Below are 16,013 nucleotides of genomic sequence, written 5' to 3' on the forward strand. Positions count from 1 at the left end.
GCACGATAATGCCTCTTTGGGGAAAGGTCGACGGCCGACGCCCACACAGCCACCGTACCGGATCGGCTTGGCGCGATCGTCCAGCAAATTTCGAACCGTGCGGGCCCCACACCGCGGTGGTTTCTGGTTGGCTGGAGGTGCGCTGGAGACCCGTTCTGGCAGTCACCCCTCAGCTGCCATCAGCCCAGCGCAGCAACTCCAGCCACGTCCGCAGCCTTTTCTAGCGCGTCGCCGTCTCCACGCGACTCCACCCGGACGCTGCTTGGGCGGGCAGTTGCGATGGTCCTTTGCTGGAATATTTGGGGCTTGCTCTTGCTGCTTCCGACGCCACGACACGCCGCTTTAGCCGTTCTTGTTGGTTGTTGCGGCGTGCGCGAAGGGCAGAAGTGGGTGTGCTGAAGCCTTACACCGTGCGAGAGGGGAAGCTGATTGGGGAGCAAACACAGACGAAGGCTTCGTAAAACATTGGGAAATACCCAAGTCTCACGATGGCAATACTCTGTAAGGGTAACTATCTCATCTTCATGCGCTCTCGTAGATTGGATCATGGTTTGAGACGGCGAAGTCCTCGTGAGACTCCAACATCCGTGCTTGAACATCCCCACTATGCCGCAGTAATCTGGCCTGACAACTCTTGGGGTGGAAACCTGGCTCTTGCTCGCGAACCTCAATCTTACCTTGGAGCGATAGCCCGAAACAAGGAGTGCGTGTTCCATCTGCAGAAGTCTGTGCCCGAAGCGGACAGGGATCGTGGCCCGCAGAAATGACCGCCCACGTCACGGCCGCGGAGGCTTCCAGGGCCTTTGGGGGAGGACGCGAAAAGTCCAGCGACACTCCCACTCCCGTATTACGCAGCTGCTATTTATTTGTGGGCACCCACACAGCCTCCCGTCAGGCCCAGCGCACAGCAGGTCGCTCGCTGTTTATAAGCTGCTGTGTCCACCGTCTTTTCCCATGCCTGTGTCTTTTAATTTTTTTTTTTTTTTTAGCTTGTATCGCTTCTCCGTCCACTCTCTGTCGTTCATCCCTCGCACTCTCTCTGGCCCGAGTGTGACAGCTCTAAAGTAGCTCTGCTCGTTATCCAAGCTGATAATAACATCATACCCTTTCGCACTTTTATCGTACCAACACCTACTCGAAAAATGGGCAAGGCCGGAAGAGTGGCGTGTATATTCACGCCATACCTCCTCTCCATCGCAGCCTTGGTATGTCTCGTCCTGGTCGCCTTGGGCGCAACGAGGCCCAGCGATCCCCTGAACAGCATCTATTTCCTCAAGGTGAGTTGTGTGCGCGACCCGTTCAAGCATGGACTTGCCCATCCTAACTCTTTTCTGTCAAAGGCCGACTTGAAAGACATAAAGCTCGACTCTCTGGACATTGACTCACGACTTGCACCTCTTGCATTGGGATTACAACAAGCCGATGGCGCTGGGAAACTCCATGACTACTACATCATCGGCCTGTGGAATCACTGCTACAAGGATGGAGAGGACGGCGACTACAAATGCACCGAGAAGGAGCCGAACTATTGGTTCGACCCCGTCGAGGTCTGGGGTCTGGGCGACGATGCTCGCGACTACTTCCCAAAGGCCCTGTCCAAGGGGCTGAGCGCATACAGGAAGGTTGCACACTGGCTTTTCGTCGCCTACATCATTGCTCTCGCTTCGAGCGTCGTTCAATTGGTCTTGGGTATCTCCGCCGTGTTCAGTCGATGGGGTAGTCTTGTAACCACAATCTTTGCGACCGTGAGTACCTTTCTTTCCTCTTTCACGCTACATTTTTGATTTTCCAAGAGGCAATCAATGCTGACGGCCAGAAAAATAGATTTCAACCCTGTTCACCATCCTTGCTTCCATCACAGCGAGTGCACTCTACGGCATTCTCGCCGGTGCCATCAACGGCGGCCTGAAGCCATTTAACATCAAGGCAAGCCTGGGAGGACGCATGTTTGCCATCACGTGGCTCGCCACTCTATTCGCTGTTGCCGGCGGGGTGTTCTGGCTGTTTAGCGTCTGCTGCTGCTCCGGTCGCTCTCCATATGACCACAGAGATCGCAAGGCAAGACGCGGCATGGTCGCGGAGAAGACACCGTACACGTACGAGCGGGTAGCCAGCCCATACGGAGGTCACAACATGGGTGCTTCCGCCACACCTCTCAACCCTATGACTCCAGCGCAAGGTTCTGGGTTCGAACCGTACCGACATGATCCGCGCGTCTAGATACCCACCTCCCAAAACAAAAAAAAATAATATTACAAATGGAAAACATAAGAGTTTCTGTACCCTATGTCCACAAAATTCTTTCGTCGACACTTCGCCCTTTCGCTCTGCTCCTCACCAGAAAGTAATGGGCTGGATGCAGAAGCTCATCACCAAAATTCATACCAGACAGTAACGACCTACCGTCACGAAATTACTACATCTCGTTCAAAACGCGATGTTCTGTATATGCGTACCCTTTTTTTTTTTTTTTTTTTTTTTTTTGCTTTCGAATCTTATGGACATGGTGTTATGTGATGGTCCCTTTTGATATTTATAACTGGCGCATGTCTTGATGCAATTCTACGGCTCTACACTGGGTTGGGGGAGTACATGTGGTGCTGGTCGGTGTTTACAGTGATTCTGTTTTGCATACATACCCACAGATCCATGATTATTACTTTTCTTTTTGATGCTCAAGGATTCATGCATAGAATCAGATACCTGTACTGTACATTTACACATAGATACCAATGTAGTTAAACTTCAACTTTGTCCTTCTAATTGTATAGTAATTCCCCTGATAATCATCAAATCAATGTTCTCATTACACTTCATATACTGGTGAAGCATCGGGAGAGAGGCTGCTCATTATTCAAAACAAAAATCCCGTAGAACGTACTAATTTCAATATTCCCGTACACAACCTTAGCATCGTTCTGACCCGGAAATTCGGCATAATATTTCATCGCTGTAGATCACACTTCCCAACCCATGCTCGTCATCCGCCCTTCCACGGGCCCATCCCCAGAATCAAACACCCTGTGAGGAAGAATGACACCGTTCTCGTCCACCGGGACCGCCTCGGTCTCTCCAGCGCGCCGGAACCTCCCTAGTTCCGTATGCAGATTTGAATACGCGTGAGCAAAGAATTTGAACGGTGTATTTGGATCTCTCCACCAGTTCGATGTTGGGGACGCGGGTTGTTCTTCGGCAGCGGTGGTGTTATCCGTTTGAGAATTATGTAGACGGGGCTTGGGTGGACGGTAAGGTGGGTAGAAAGAGTCTGTGGTGTAGAATGCTTCGTCCATGGAGCTCTCGTCTGCGGATTGCGTTTCGCCTAGGAGTGCTTTTGAAGGGGTGGCGAGGCGTTGCGGCTGTTTTCCTTTGAGTTCTCGGCGACTCCGTCGGCCTGGGATCTCTCCTAGGCTGGCGCCCTCTTCCATCTCTAAAACGGGCAGGACCTTATCATTGGGAGATCCGGGCCGCTTTCGAGGATTGCTCTCGTCAATATCGTCGGGAGAAGCCGTGGTTTCATCTGCTAATGACTTTATGGACTCTTCTTCCATTTCAACCTCATTGAACTCCAAGGAACTTTGTTTCTGGCCGCCGGAAAGGACTTTGAAGTCGTCTGTATCCCCTAATTGAACACTTGCAGTCTCGTGAGTCTCATAGCCACGCCATTCTTCGCTATCTGGGATTGACACGGAGTCGTGTCTTTTCCGATGGGGTGTTTTTTCCTCCTTCTTCTTCTTCCTCTTCCCGGGGCGTTCGGAATCACTGGCACTGCTCATTTGGTTTCTTTCTTGAAGTCCACGTTCAAAACTTCCCACCCGTTGTTCTACTGTGCACCCGGCTCTGTTATCTACTGCATCTTCCACATCCACCACTTCGCATTCCTTTTGCGACCCTTCGTGCCAAGCAAGCACAAGATCAATACTTTTCCCAGTTAGGTTCCGCTTTTTAAACGAAGGTACAGTAACACGTTCTAGGAAATATTCTTCATAAGGCTTAGGTGTTTCATTTCTCTTGTCACACTGTTGGACATAATCTCGATACTGGGTAGCTTCGCGACAGACGAAATCATCCCATAGCACCGACTTCTCTAGCGATCCTTTTGAGCGCAGCGATTGAAGTTTAAAGCAAGAATTGGTAAATGTGTGAATATCACCGTCGTAAGCTGAGTATGCCCGCTTGAAATTGAGGTATATTTTTTCAACGGCGGAGGACGGCGAAGGCTTTCTGAAATAGTTCCTGCGGAGGCTAATATCAGGGATATCCTCGGCTGTTTTCCTACTTGTGCTGGGTCCTTCTTGGGTATGAGCGGTCCGCGAGACCATGATTCTTCGTTTCGGACTGCGAAGCGGGAGCGAATTGTCACTGTCCAGTTTCCGCTTTTTATTATCATTTTCCACAGCAGTAGAACCCATATTAGGGCATGGAGTGTCTGGTAAATTCCCGGTGCTTTTCTGGGTGCCCAACGAAGAAAAAGCGCCATCAAAACCAGTGGTTTCCATTTGCGTGCTGATATCCAACATAAACCCGTCCAACTCAGAAGCTAACTGCCTCCCCGCCATACGTTCATCATTCTCGTCACCATCGTCAGCAGAAACGGGTGGTGAAGGTTCTCTCCCCGAGTTATCCAACGCATCTGCGAGCTGTCCCTCTCGCCTAATATCGGTGCTAGGGAAGGTGGCCGGAATAACCGTCTCAGAGGCAAGTTTCGATGTGCTACTCACGTTATCGGGAGGCAAGCTGCCCTGTCGTTCGCGACTGGTTGATATTTTTGTCTTTGCAGGAGCCTGCCGATGAGGGTGTGCGATTTCCGGCGACTGTTTTACTTGCGTGAATGAGCCCACTTGACAGGGTGACAGTTGAGGTCCGGAGCTTGATATTGACTCTTCCTGCGCGAGTTCGAAACTTCGCTTTTGATGTTCTTGCGTCGAAGTTTCAAGGCCTCTTGGGATAGAATATTCGATATCTGAATGATCACTGTACTCCCCGGATCTAGGCTCTACACCCACCAAAAATGAAGACGATCGAATGTTTGTGAAGTATTGCCTGTCTGGCAAAGCTGGCACTTCATCGACAATGTCATCTTCTTCATTGTTTTCCTGTGTTTTCCTGGTAATCGGCGGATTGTTCGGCCTTTGGAGCACCCTTGGTGGACTACTATCAGGAGGAAGACGCGGAGGTGACGTTAGCGGCCACTCGTCCTCACCAAGCTCCTGAGTAGAGAGTGTAGCTGGCGCAGGCGAGGGTACTAATTCTGGCTGAGTCAACTGTTCATCCAGTTCCTCTGGTCCCTCCGACCCTCTATTCTCTGACGCCGGGGTATTTTTCGGTTCATCTGACTTCGTTTGGGCTTCGTTCCATTGCCGCAATAGTTCTATAGGAACTCGTCCAGAAGGTAAGGACTGGCCGGCTGGAGGTGGAATCCACGAGTTGGGGCTGTCCAAAATCTCTTCCTGATCTTGTGGAATAAACACGTCCCGTCGTCTTATCCGTTTCCAACCCTTCCATGGGTCAGCATCATCGGTGTTTGTTTTTCTTTGGCGCCTAGCCATATGCGCCTGCTTATCATCGGCCTCTTTGGTAAGTTGCCCAACTGGTGAAGACGGGTCAGTGACTGGTCCAGCCCAGGCATTAGGACTGTCTAACTTATGTTGTTGGTCCTGTGGAATAGTCATATCTTGTCGCCCGATCCGCTTCGTATTTTTCCACGGACTAGGATCATCAAAACCAGTGTGTCTCTTGCATTCAGTCTCATTCGAGCCTTCGGAGCGCCCATCACTCAGCTCTGTGGAAACTTGCCCGGAAAGTAAAGACGAGCGAGTTTCCGGCCCAACCCAGGAGTTAGGACTGTCTAAAATCTCTTGCTGAGCCTGTGGAATAGACACGTCCTGTCGCCTGATTCGCTTCTCATTTTTCCATGGTTTAGCATCATCAATAGCTGTTTCTCTCTGGCATCCTCCTGCATTAGACGCTGATGAACGCCTATCTTTCGGCTTAATTGGCCCCCTATCACTGCTGTGGTACGAATCAATTGCTGGCGTTGGCGATGGGTTCTTGCTATCTTTCTTATGACGGAGTTTGCTAGAGATGTCCGAGGAGGATGATTTATCGGGTTCTGCCTTAGGAGGATGTATTTTATCACACATCACATTTTGCTGGGATGGAACAATCTGTGGACACCGCGGGATATTTGGGGGGACTGTGGCCGACCTTATGGATGTATCTGAGTTGGGTATGATAGGACGTGGCATTGACCCTTTGTCCAGGTTAGTTTTAGCGGTTGATAGTGATTCGACGGATATAGGGGTATCGCGATCTCTCGTAGTCTCACGGCCCCGTCCGTTCGAGACAAGAAGATTCAGAAGGTCTCGGGACTTCAAGCTTGTCGGCGAATTCATCGGTAACGGCTTGCACCGTGTCGGCTCCTTAGATGTAGTGATGTTGTTAAGTTGCGTCGCAAAGTCCGCTTGGGAAGCTAAGGATAGTTCTGATGAATGTGACGATTCATTGTCTGAAGCGCTCACCGGTGCTTGAGGTTGCATTCTCCGCATATCTGTGCATTCAAGATAACTTTCAGCCCTAATTGATTGACATTGTCCAGCTAAAGCTGATATGGCTAGGAAACTGGATATGTCGCGCGGATTGCCGAAGGTCCCTGTTCCCTCACAGCCGAGAATATCAAAGCTCCGGATATAGAGGGCGAGACTAGGAGCAGGAGTCTTCTTCTTGTTGATGACGATTTCAAAATCAGTGATTTTCATAAGAGCCCCTCTGGTATTTGCTCGGACATCAGTTTTCCTCTCAAGCCTATATTTTGCCACGGCGTCATTCGATAGGTGGCCTCGTATGGTAGTGCAGGAGTCCGAGAGAAGTGCCTCTATTGGAGAGCTCGAGTCCTGCCACTGCAGCATCGAAGGTATTAGCTTGGACGCCGCACGTCGAGGCTCTGATAGATTACCTTGACCACCTGGACCACTTGGCTACCGAACACTCCAACCCGGAAATACTTGCCGTCATCTCGGGGTTCCGACAGCTTGGGGTTCTGCCGGCTATCCTTGTCGTCAGGGAGGTCATCCAAACAGAGGCGTAGTGCTCTCTGGATATGGGGATGAATCCACTTGTCCATCAGCTCCATAGCGGATATAAGCCAAAGACATTACAGCATCCGCCCCCAAGTATTCTGTGACCCCGTGTTCTGGGGAGAGAGGTTGGTGTTCAGTTCCAGCTTTCACAGGATTGAAGCAACACAGCTATCCAGAGACACTCTCAGTCAACTTCTACAGCAGTAATCAGATAGGCAGTTATGCTGCTTCACATTGCTTGCAGGGGGGTAAGCCGTTGATAGTGTTTAATCTTCCTTGACATCTCCTTTTATAGTTGTTGAGGGCGCGTGTTTTTCGTGTCACGCTGGCCAAGCTGGATCGGTAGCAGAGTTACCAGTTTCTTCATGCATGCACAGAGAGTATGGAACTTCCGGGCAAAATCTACACTGTGTTTATCTCACAGCGAAACCTACTTATAGAGTGTATCAATTCACAAATATGTATAGGATGCTTCTCTATGCTTTACATTCAATATGATGGCTGTCCCCAGGCATGGCACAGTACAGGACTCCCCCTTGTCTAAATAGACATAGGCTGTGCTCCGCGATCTATACTCTGTACTCCGTAGTTGCTTTTCCTTTCTAAGAGACAAATTCAGCGTACACAAATTTCTCTTTTTGGTCACACAGCCGCATGCCCCAGCCACGTGCATTCACCGCCCTGGCAGAACGAGTAAATTAGTCAGCAATCCTCCGGCGCCGTTGACCGCTGATTGGCCAGCCGCGCCACAAGCATGACGCCGGATTGTGACGTCGAGCTGTTGACTGCCCAACTACACGGCCAGCTCACCCTGGACGAAAGCATCCCGCCGCCAGCTTGAAATGGACGAAAGCGACTCTCCATCCTCGAGTTGCCCTCTATCATCCGATAGTCAGCCCTGCCACTATCATCTACGGGCGCCGCCTGCTTTTGCCTTGCATGTAGCCAGACGAGAACGCATGCCAGCACCGTGCAACCATCGACGGTGAAAGTTGGATCTTTACTCCGTTGGAGAGGGAAAGGAGGAAGCTGTGGTGGTGGATTCGCTGAATATTATGCCTGTTGAGGCTATAGGACCCCATTTTTCCCCCTTGACATGGCGTCACAAAGGTCTCAGGAGACATCAAGTCCTTCCGCATCCTCCATCTTCCTCCCCCTCGGTCGGCGATCTCGACGAGGCTCCGTTGCCTCATACAGCACCCAAACTGAGAGGGAGAATCTGACGGAAGCTCTCGATCAGATCCACAATGCAGCTTCCCATTCCGATACCCTCACCGTTTTCAATGAATTCACGAACCCCCCCGTACCCTCGTCCGCCACCGATAACAAGACCGGCGTCGTGGGGGATCTGCAGGGTGGCCTGAGTGGACTCTATAGCCTTTTACGAGCATCTGTTGGTGGCGTTAAGGACATGGTTGGGAGTTCAACGAAAGCGGCCGATTCTGAAGCTACGACGGCAAAGACTCTTCAATCTCCGCCATCCCAGCTGAGCCTATCCGCGTTGGGAGCCACTGACAACCAGCGGTCATCGTCGAATTCGGCACATGCTTCTAAAACACAGTCGCCACTAGCGGGGACATTCTCGACCCACCACGGAGGAATGACGAGTGTCTCCGCCCCCAAATCCTCCAAAATGTCCTCCAAAGCCCCAAGTATTTCCTCAAAGGCCTCGATGCCATCCGTTGGCGCGCTAAAACCGTCTCTCAGCTCCCTGACAAAGGTTTCTCCATCTTCAGCTGTGGACCCCGCCGTTAGTGAGGTTAATGTGAACGCTGTCAGACCCGGGCCGCATCACACACCGAGTAATTCGGGCAGTTTATCAGCGAGTATCATGACAAATGCAGATTCAACGGCATCCGACCGCATAGATGGTTCTCTACAGATGTCGTCGCTGCAGTCATCGCAAGAGCTAAAGACTAGTGTGTCAACTCGTCCTCCAGAGCTGTTGGCCAACACCGGCAACGAAGCTCATATTTATGAGGAGAGAGATCGCGTTATACCCGGCACATTACACTCACGAGGAACTTTACCCCACGAACGGACTTTGTCACCGACAAAGCCGTCCATGACTGATTCTCAAAACGAATCAACAGAGCTTAACACCGCGTTTCCCCACTCCCAGTGGGACGATAAAGAACCAGAACTTGACAATAATGTTCAGCCTCAAGTAGGAAACTCTACTACTTCCTTCTCCGTGGATGCCTCACCTGTGCAGACGTCTATGACAAACAGTGTCGCAAAACTATCGACTGGTGAGAGCTCGGTCAATGATACTAGAACCGCCACTGCCGCTACATCGGTGTCTATGACGGACAGGGAGCCCTCGTCGGGTCACTCATCTCGAACGTCTCTCATAAAATCACGAGAGAAGGCGACGCCTCGAATTAGCCAAAGTCGTTTACCAGGATATGGGCCCTCCCGTATGCTATCCTCAACGTCCTCCGGTGCTCGTTCATCTACGGCCATTCCTCACATTTCATTCGATACCCCGGAGCCGGTTCGTTCCAGCCAAAGTGGTACGAGGGTGTCGCAGGACCTAGATCGCTCGCAAAGAGGCAATTCTACACCTTTTAGAAGAAAACTCTTAAGTAGAGAATACTGGATGCGAGACGAGAATGCTAAGGATTGTTTCCATTGTGGAGAGCCTTTCTCCACGTTTCGAAGGAAGCATCACTGTCGAACATGTGGTCAAATTTTCGACTCCAAATGCACATGCATCATCTCGGGAGCCCCGTTTGGCCATTCTGGCTCTATCCGAGTTTGCAAACGTTGCGAGGCTGTGATTAACGGCCATGAATCCGACTCTTCTGATTACAGTGGCGATGATTTGAGTCCAGTAGTCTTCAATTCCCGTAATTCGGAAAGCTTAGGAAATGCCGTCAAGGCTAGACTTTCCGCCGAAGACGATGATTCTTCGTCCGTTGTCTCTCAATCGGTTGATCAGGTTTTGAAAACTCCGACCATGGCTATTCCTGCGACACGGCGCACAGGAGATGGAAATAATCGTCGCTCTGCCATTCTCGAAATAGAGTCTGACCGCCCGCTTACGAGGCCCACATCCTCTAGGTCGTTACGATCCTCTTTAAATGGAAGAGCACTCTCCGCCTCTCATAAACGGCACCATTCCAGAACTCAATATATCCGCAACCTAAAATCCTATCATGAAGACAAAGCACCTTTTCAACGCCGTGTCGGGGAGGACTTTCCCAGCAACTCTAAGCTGCATGCGTTCCATCGAGATAGCATTATCGACCCTGATTTGGCGCAGTACCTTTCAGACGATGCCTCAAGCGCCGACGAGCAACCAAATTTGTTTTCTGTAGTCTCCGATGGACCTCTTTCCAAGAGTAGTGGTGAGGGAGAGAAGGCAACCTTTGGAGGTTTCCTTGCAGCAGTAAAAAAGGGCCGTTCCCGCTTTGGTGACAAGTCTGGAGGAACTTACTCTGGCCGAGATTTGGATGACGGAAGCGTTAGCAGTTCCCGAGCTGTAAACCCGGGTCGTTCCCTTAGAAGGCGAAATTTGAGCGTCGCAAGTAGCGTCCATCAGCGCTTTTCACCAAGACCTTCTAAAGACACTCCATCAGTCGTTCATTATTTTCAGGATCCCAACATGGCTACATTCTCTGCGACCCAGCCATCTGGTCCCGGAGGATTTAAGATGACAAGAAGTTCATCAATGAGAGGCGCTGGCGCTCCTCCGATTGAATTGAACCGAGCAAGTCTTCAGCATGTAAGAAAGCTCCTTCGACAGCTGCTAAAAGACGCATCTATACCGCACTCGCACAGCTGGGAAACGGCTCTACTGCCAATTCTTTTAAAGGCCACTGATGATGTTGAACCTGACGTTCAACAGGGCGATGACATGGACATACGACATTATGTCAAGCTCAAGAAGATACCAGGTGGTCGGCCAGGGGACACATCTTACGTATCTGGCCTTGTCTTTACGAAAAACTTGGCTCTGAAAAGTATGTCGAGAAGTATCCCGCGACCAAACATACTCATTATCACTTTCCCTTTGGAGTACGCGCGGCAGCAACAGCATTTCATGAGCCTGGAGCCGGTGATTCGCCAAGAGCGTGAGTTCCTGGAAAATCTTGTTGGAAGAATATCCGCGTTGCGACCCAATGTTCTTTTAGTGGAAAAGAATGTATCCGGCTTGGCTCTGCAGCTCCTGGAAAAGGCAGATATTGCAACAGCTTACAATGTTAAGCCATCTGTCCTCGAAGCGGTGTCAAGATGCACTCGGACCAAGATTATCACGTCGATGGACAGGCTTGTTGCTGCGCCGGCATACCCTGGTCAATGTGGTAGCTTTGACGTCAAAACATACGTTCACAACGGCCGAAAGAAGACATACATGTATATCTCTGGGTGTCCCAAAGAGCTAGGTTGCACAATTGCGCTCCGAGGGGCTAGCAACGAGGTCCTTATGAAGATTAAGCGAATCACGGAGTTCATGGTCTACGTTGTTTATAACCTCAAACTCGAGACCTGCCTCATGAGGGACGAATTCGCGAAGATCCCAACGTCGCCACAGGAAAATACTCCATCGATGAAGCATAGCCCCTCGGCCTCCATCAGTGGGAACGCTGAATCTAAACTCTTGGCAGAAACTGGTCCAGGAGATATTCCCAACACAAAGGAGAAAAGCCATGATCATCAAACTAGCCAGCCAGATCTTTCGGTGATGACCGCATCTTTAGAGGCCCAATGCACTAAGCCGGATACTTGCCAGGATACTCCAGCCCCCGCATTCTACGAAGATATGGTCGAAAAGCATCAAACAAAAATCCTCTCGGCTTCTCCTTTCGTTAAATTTCAACAACCGTACCTCTTGATGCGTGCGAGGGAGCTTGAAAGGCAACTTGCATATCTCAAACGCCTTCGTGATCAGGATTTTGCAGCTCACGCGCCAATCGATGAGACTGGAAAATCTCAGAGGTTCGTCCTTATTACACCTGAAATGATACACGAGTCACCGTCAGGCGCCTCGGAAAAAGCGAAAGAAGTCCTGCATGCAGTGCACGATGCAGAATATGACAGAGCCTTATATATCTACCAAACGCAGAAACGACAATGGGAAACCTATATATCCGGCAACAGTAATCTTTTCGATCCTTATGCGCATCAGAATATCGTCGTTCTTTATAGCTTGGTGTGCACGACCACATCCATCCCTTGTTCGGGACCAGATCTCTTCGCCCTCGACTTCTATAACGATCATGGCTCGGATAGGATTTTCGAGGCCGATTGCACGTTAGGCCAGTATGTGGAGGATTTATGTCACAATGCAAATACTGTATGCACAGTTAATGGCTGCGAAGAACGAATGTTTGACCACCACCAACAATACGTGCATGGTGACGCTCAGGTTAGCATTTTCGTCCAGCCATATCCCTCAAAACTTCGCGGTTTGCAGGACACAATCCTCATGTGGAGCTGCTGCAAGAAATGCGGAAATGAAACACCCGCAATGTCCATGTCGGACAGTACCTGGAAATACTCCTTCGGGAAATATCTCGAGCTATCCTTTTCTAGCGCAGACTTGCATATCCGAGCCGGAGTTTGTTCTCATGATCTGCATAGAGATCATTTGAGGTATTTTGGCTACAAAGACGTCGCGCTTCGCATTCACTATGACCCAATTACTCTGCTCGAAATCATAGTGCCACGCCCGCGCGTGACGTGGAAAGTGGACAAGGACCTTCGGCTCCGAAATGAAATCTTTACCAAAGCTGAGTATCGATTAACACGCTTCATGAATTCAGTTAAAGCGCGGTTAAAAGGAATGAACGTCGAGAGTGTCGTTCCGGAAATGGTCCAGTCTTGCAAGCTAGAGATTGAGGTTCTTCTGAAGAGAGCCAACGAGGAGCACGCCACTCTTCTTAAGCAGCATCAGGAAATGTATATGAACTCGAGGTACTGGGAAACCATCCCTCTAAACCGTGTGATCTTATCCATGCAGGAAAAGGTTGTTGAATGGGATGCAACTTTCGCCGAGTTTGAGCGCAACTATTTCCCATCTGAAAAGGATATTAAGCGATTGGCAGCACTACAGCTCAAACGGATTTTCCTCGATAAAGATGTGTCTGTTACCTCCCTCACTTCTGGTGATGAAACTCCAGCGACGACTCCGGAGCCTGACGAACAAGGCACTGAAGTTAAAACTTCTCCGGGCATGAAACGGAGGATGACGTTATCCCCGCAGCAAGCAAAAAGCGTTCTCGAGTCTGTTGTGGAGGAGCATTCTGGCCGGTCGAACAAGGATCACGATAGCGACAGACAACTATCGCCTTCCCTTGCCCCTAAGGAAGAAGCAAATATTCCTCCGGAAACACCCATGAATCCTCAGGATGGTGTGCAGCATTTGGATTTGGCTATTCCTAATAGCATTGCCGAACGACTTTCGCCGCCAAAGGAAACTGCTGAAGACTCTAGTGACCAGCCTAACTTCCTGGAGCGAATTTCTGAAGTTACACCGCCGAGCTTGAATGCAGACGCCAATGAAGCGGAAGCCTCGTCGAAGGTTGAAAAGGACCCACAGCCCGAAGAGGTTTCCGATAATCTAGGCGATGATAACAATTCCTCCGAAGCTACGGAAGAAACGACCTCTAAACCTCCTCCATCAGGGATACCGCGCCCTTCGGGTGAGAAAGGGATTCGGAGAGCGTTCCGCGCACGCTCTCCACCGCTCCTTCGAACCCAGTCACAACCTGCGCATATCCAAAAGGAAAAGAGCCTCACCGGAAGACTCTCTCCTGCAAACTTTACTCCAAGCACTACTCCTCCCCCCAAGAATGAAGAAACCCCTTACTATCATACCGAAGAATCAAAGCCAAAAGGAGCCGAAAAACGGCTTTCGGAACGACTGGGGTTGTCGTCTTTAAAACCTAGCAAATTGACATCGGGGCATTCTCTGATACCGCGCTCTATCCCCAGCAAGCCTAACTCAAAGGTTTCCTCACTTGCAAGACATTTTGAGCAATTGAGTCGCGAGTTCGAGAAAGAACGGCAAAGGGAAAGGAGACAACGAGCTGCGCAGGGGAAGCAGTCACGTGCATATCCAATGGCATCCTCGAATCCAATCATGGAAGTTTACAAGAGCGTGAAGGATGCAGTTGACCCCTCAGACGAAGACTTCCTGACAAACCTGCCTTCGGGAGCCCCATCGAGGGAGTCGACCAGCCTAACCGATGGAGGGGAGAAACGTGTTGTCCCTGCCGATCACCCACCAAAGCCCGAAGAGCCTCAGCCGGAGTCTGAGCCAAGGCCGTCTGAGGAGTCTTCGCGCGAAGGTAGTCAGCCTCCCTCGGAACCTGATGGTGATGGTGAGCAGAGTGAAACTGAGAAATGTCTGCTTGAAGAGTTTCATTCAGCCGAAGATGCGAATAATATACCTGCCGATGAAATTGCATTGGAACTAAAGGAGCTGCCGAAACATGAACGGAACTCTTTGGTTAAGATGCTTGCCAACTTTTGGGCAGAGCGCTCCGCGAGTGGCTGGGCACCTCTTGACTACCCCTTGAGCGATTCAGATCATGTGTTTGCTGATTGTGACATAATTGTCCGAGAAGATGAACCGAGCTCTTTGATCGCGTTTGCTTTAGATTCGGGCGACTACAAGCAGAAGCTTCGAAGCATTCAAGAAACTAATGAGATGGCCCAGACGAACATTCCAACGGAAATTGGAAGTCCCGATTCTCAACCAGAAGTTGAGCAGTCGCTGCTGCGGAGTACGGGGACACACCTTAAGTACCAATTCCAGGAGGGCAGCGCGAAAATGCTTTGCAAGATATTTTACGCGGAGCAGTTTGATGCCCTTCGGAGAAAATGCGGCATCTCTGAACGCATCGTGGAATCTCTATCTCGCTGCATGAAATGGGATTCCAAAGGCGGCAAAACTAAGTCCCTCTTCCTGAAGACACTTGATGAGAGGTTCATCCTCAAATCACTATCGACAGTTGAGACTCAGGCTTTCTTGAAATTTGCGCCGGCATATTTTCAGATTATGTCCGAAGCTCTGTTTCACGAACTCCCCTCCGCAATAGCCAAAATGTTTGGCTTTTACCAAGTCATTATCAAGAATCCCACTACCGGAGTAGAATTCAACTGGTTTTTACTACTCATGGAGAATCTGTTTTACGATCGCAACCCCACCCGTATATTTGACCTCAAAGGCTCCATGCGTAATCGCAAGGTGCAGAGTACAGGGGAGCAGAATGAGGTCCTTCTCGATGAGAATATGGTTGAGTTTATCTACGAAAGTCCACTTTTTACAAGAGAGCACTCGAAGAAGCTTCTCAGCCAGAGCGTCTGGAATGATACATTATTTCTCGCGCGCCAGAATGTCATGGATTACTCCCTTATGATTGCGATTGATGAAGGTCGTCAGGAGCTTGTTGTCGGGATCATCGATTGTATAAGGACGTACACCTGGGATAAGAAACTGGAATCATGGATCAAGGACCGTGGATTTGCTGGTGGCGGCAAGAATCGTCCAACAGTGACAAGTCCCAAGGAATACAAGAATCGTTTCCGTGAGGCGATGGCGAGATACGTCCTTCATGCTCCAAAGTAAGTGGCTCTCCGTTTTCTTCCCCCATCGGAGAGAAGAAGCTAATCATTTTTCGCACAGCCCCTGGCACCAGTTTCAGATTCCAAATCTAGGGAAGCCCGTCCCCAGTGCGCTCGATGGAAGGCAAGAAAGTGACCTCGGAGATCGACAGGCTGAGCTAATAAACGATTTATGAAACGATGTACTTTTGTATGATGTACGACAGTTCTGAGAGCGAGCTACGAAAGATGTCAGCGTGTTTCAGTTCTTGGCATATTTATCCACACCTTCATGCATTTCCTTTTAATCACATTTTAGAAGACAAATTACATGTCATAATTTCAGAATAATACCCACTGTTGTTGGCCTTTTCAAGCGCT

General features: G+C 50.0%; 4 protein-coding genes across 4 annotated transcripts; 2 read left to right on the top strand and 2 right to left on the bottom strand.

Moving 5' to 3' along the window:
- Positions 1-179: 179 nt before the first annotated feature.
- On the bottom strand, positions 180-716 carry CIMG_08040 (uncharacterized protein; the record flags this gene model as incomplete). Its single annotated transcript, XM_001240876.1, has 1 exon — positions 180-716. One exon carries the CDS (start codon positions 714-716, stop codon positions 180-182), a length of 537 nt encoding a protein of 178 aa, XP_001240877.1.
- A 247-nt stretch (positions 717-963) lies between these two features.
- On the top strand, positions 964-2,763 carry CIMG_08039 (uncharacterized protein). The gene is made up of 3 exons (XM_001240875.2): positions 964-1,277; positions 1,341-1,745; positions 1,825-2,763. Exons 1-3 carry the CDS (start codon positions 1,143-1,145, stop codon positions 2,218-2,220), a joined length of 936 nt encoding a protein of 311 aa, XP_001240876.1. The 5' UTR covers positions 964-1,142; the 3' UTR covers positions 2,221-2,763.
- A 194-nt stretch (positions 2,764-2,957) lies between these two features.
- CIMG_08038 (uncharacterized protein) lies at positions 2,958-7,129 on the bottom strand (the record flags this gene model as incomplete). The annotated part of the gene is made up of 2 exons (XM_001240874.1): positions 2,958-6,896; positions 6,953-7,129. 2 exons carry the CDS (start codon positions 7,127-7,129, stop codon positions 2,958-2,960), a joined length of 4,116 nt encoding a protein of 1,371 aa, XP_001240875.1.
- An 851-nt stretch (positions 7,130-7,980) lies between these two features.
- On the top strand, positions 7,981-15,829 carry CIMG_13275 (1-phosphatidylinositol-3-phosphate 5-kinase; the record flags this gene model as incomplete). Its single annotated transcript, XM_001240873.2, has 2 exons — positions 7,981-15,653; positions 15,715-15,829. Exons 1-2 carry the CDS (start codon positions 8,173-8,175, stop codon positions 15,827-15,829), a joined length of 7,596 nt encoding a protein of 2,531 aa, XP_001240874.2. The 5' UTR covers positions 7,981-8,172.
- Positions 15,830-16,013: the final 184 nt, after the last annotated feature.

The sequence above is a fragment of the Coccidioides immitis genome (genome assembly GCF_000149335.2).
Source record: "Coccidioides immitis RS genomic scaffold supercont3.3, whole genome shotgun sequence".
Classification (NCBI taxonomy): domain Eukaryota; kingdom Fungi; phylum Ascomycota; class Eurotiomycetes; order Onygenales; family Onygenaceae; genus Coccidioides; species Coccidioides immitis.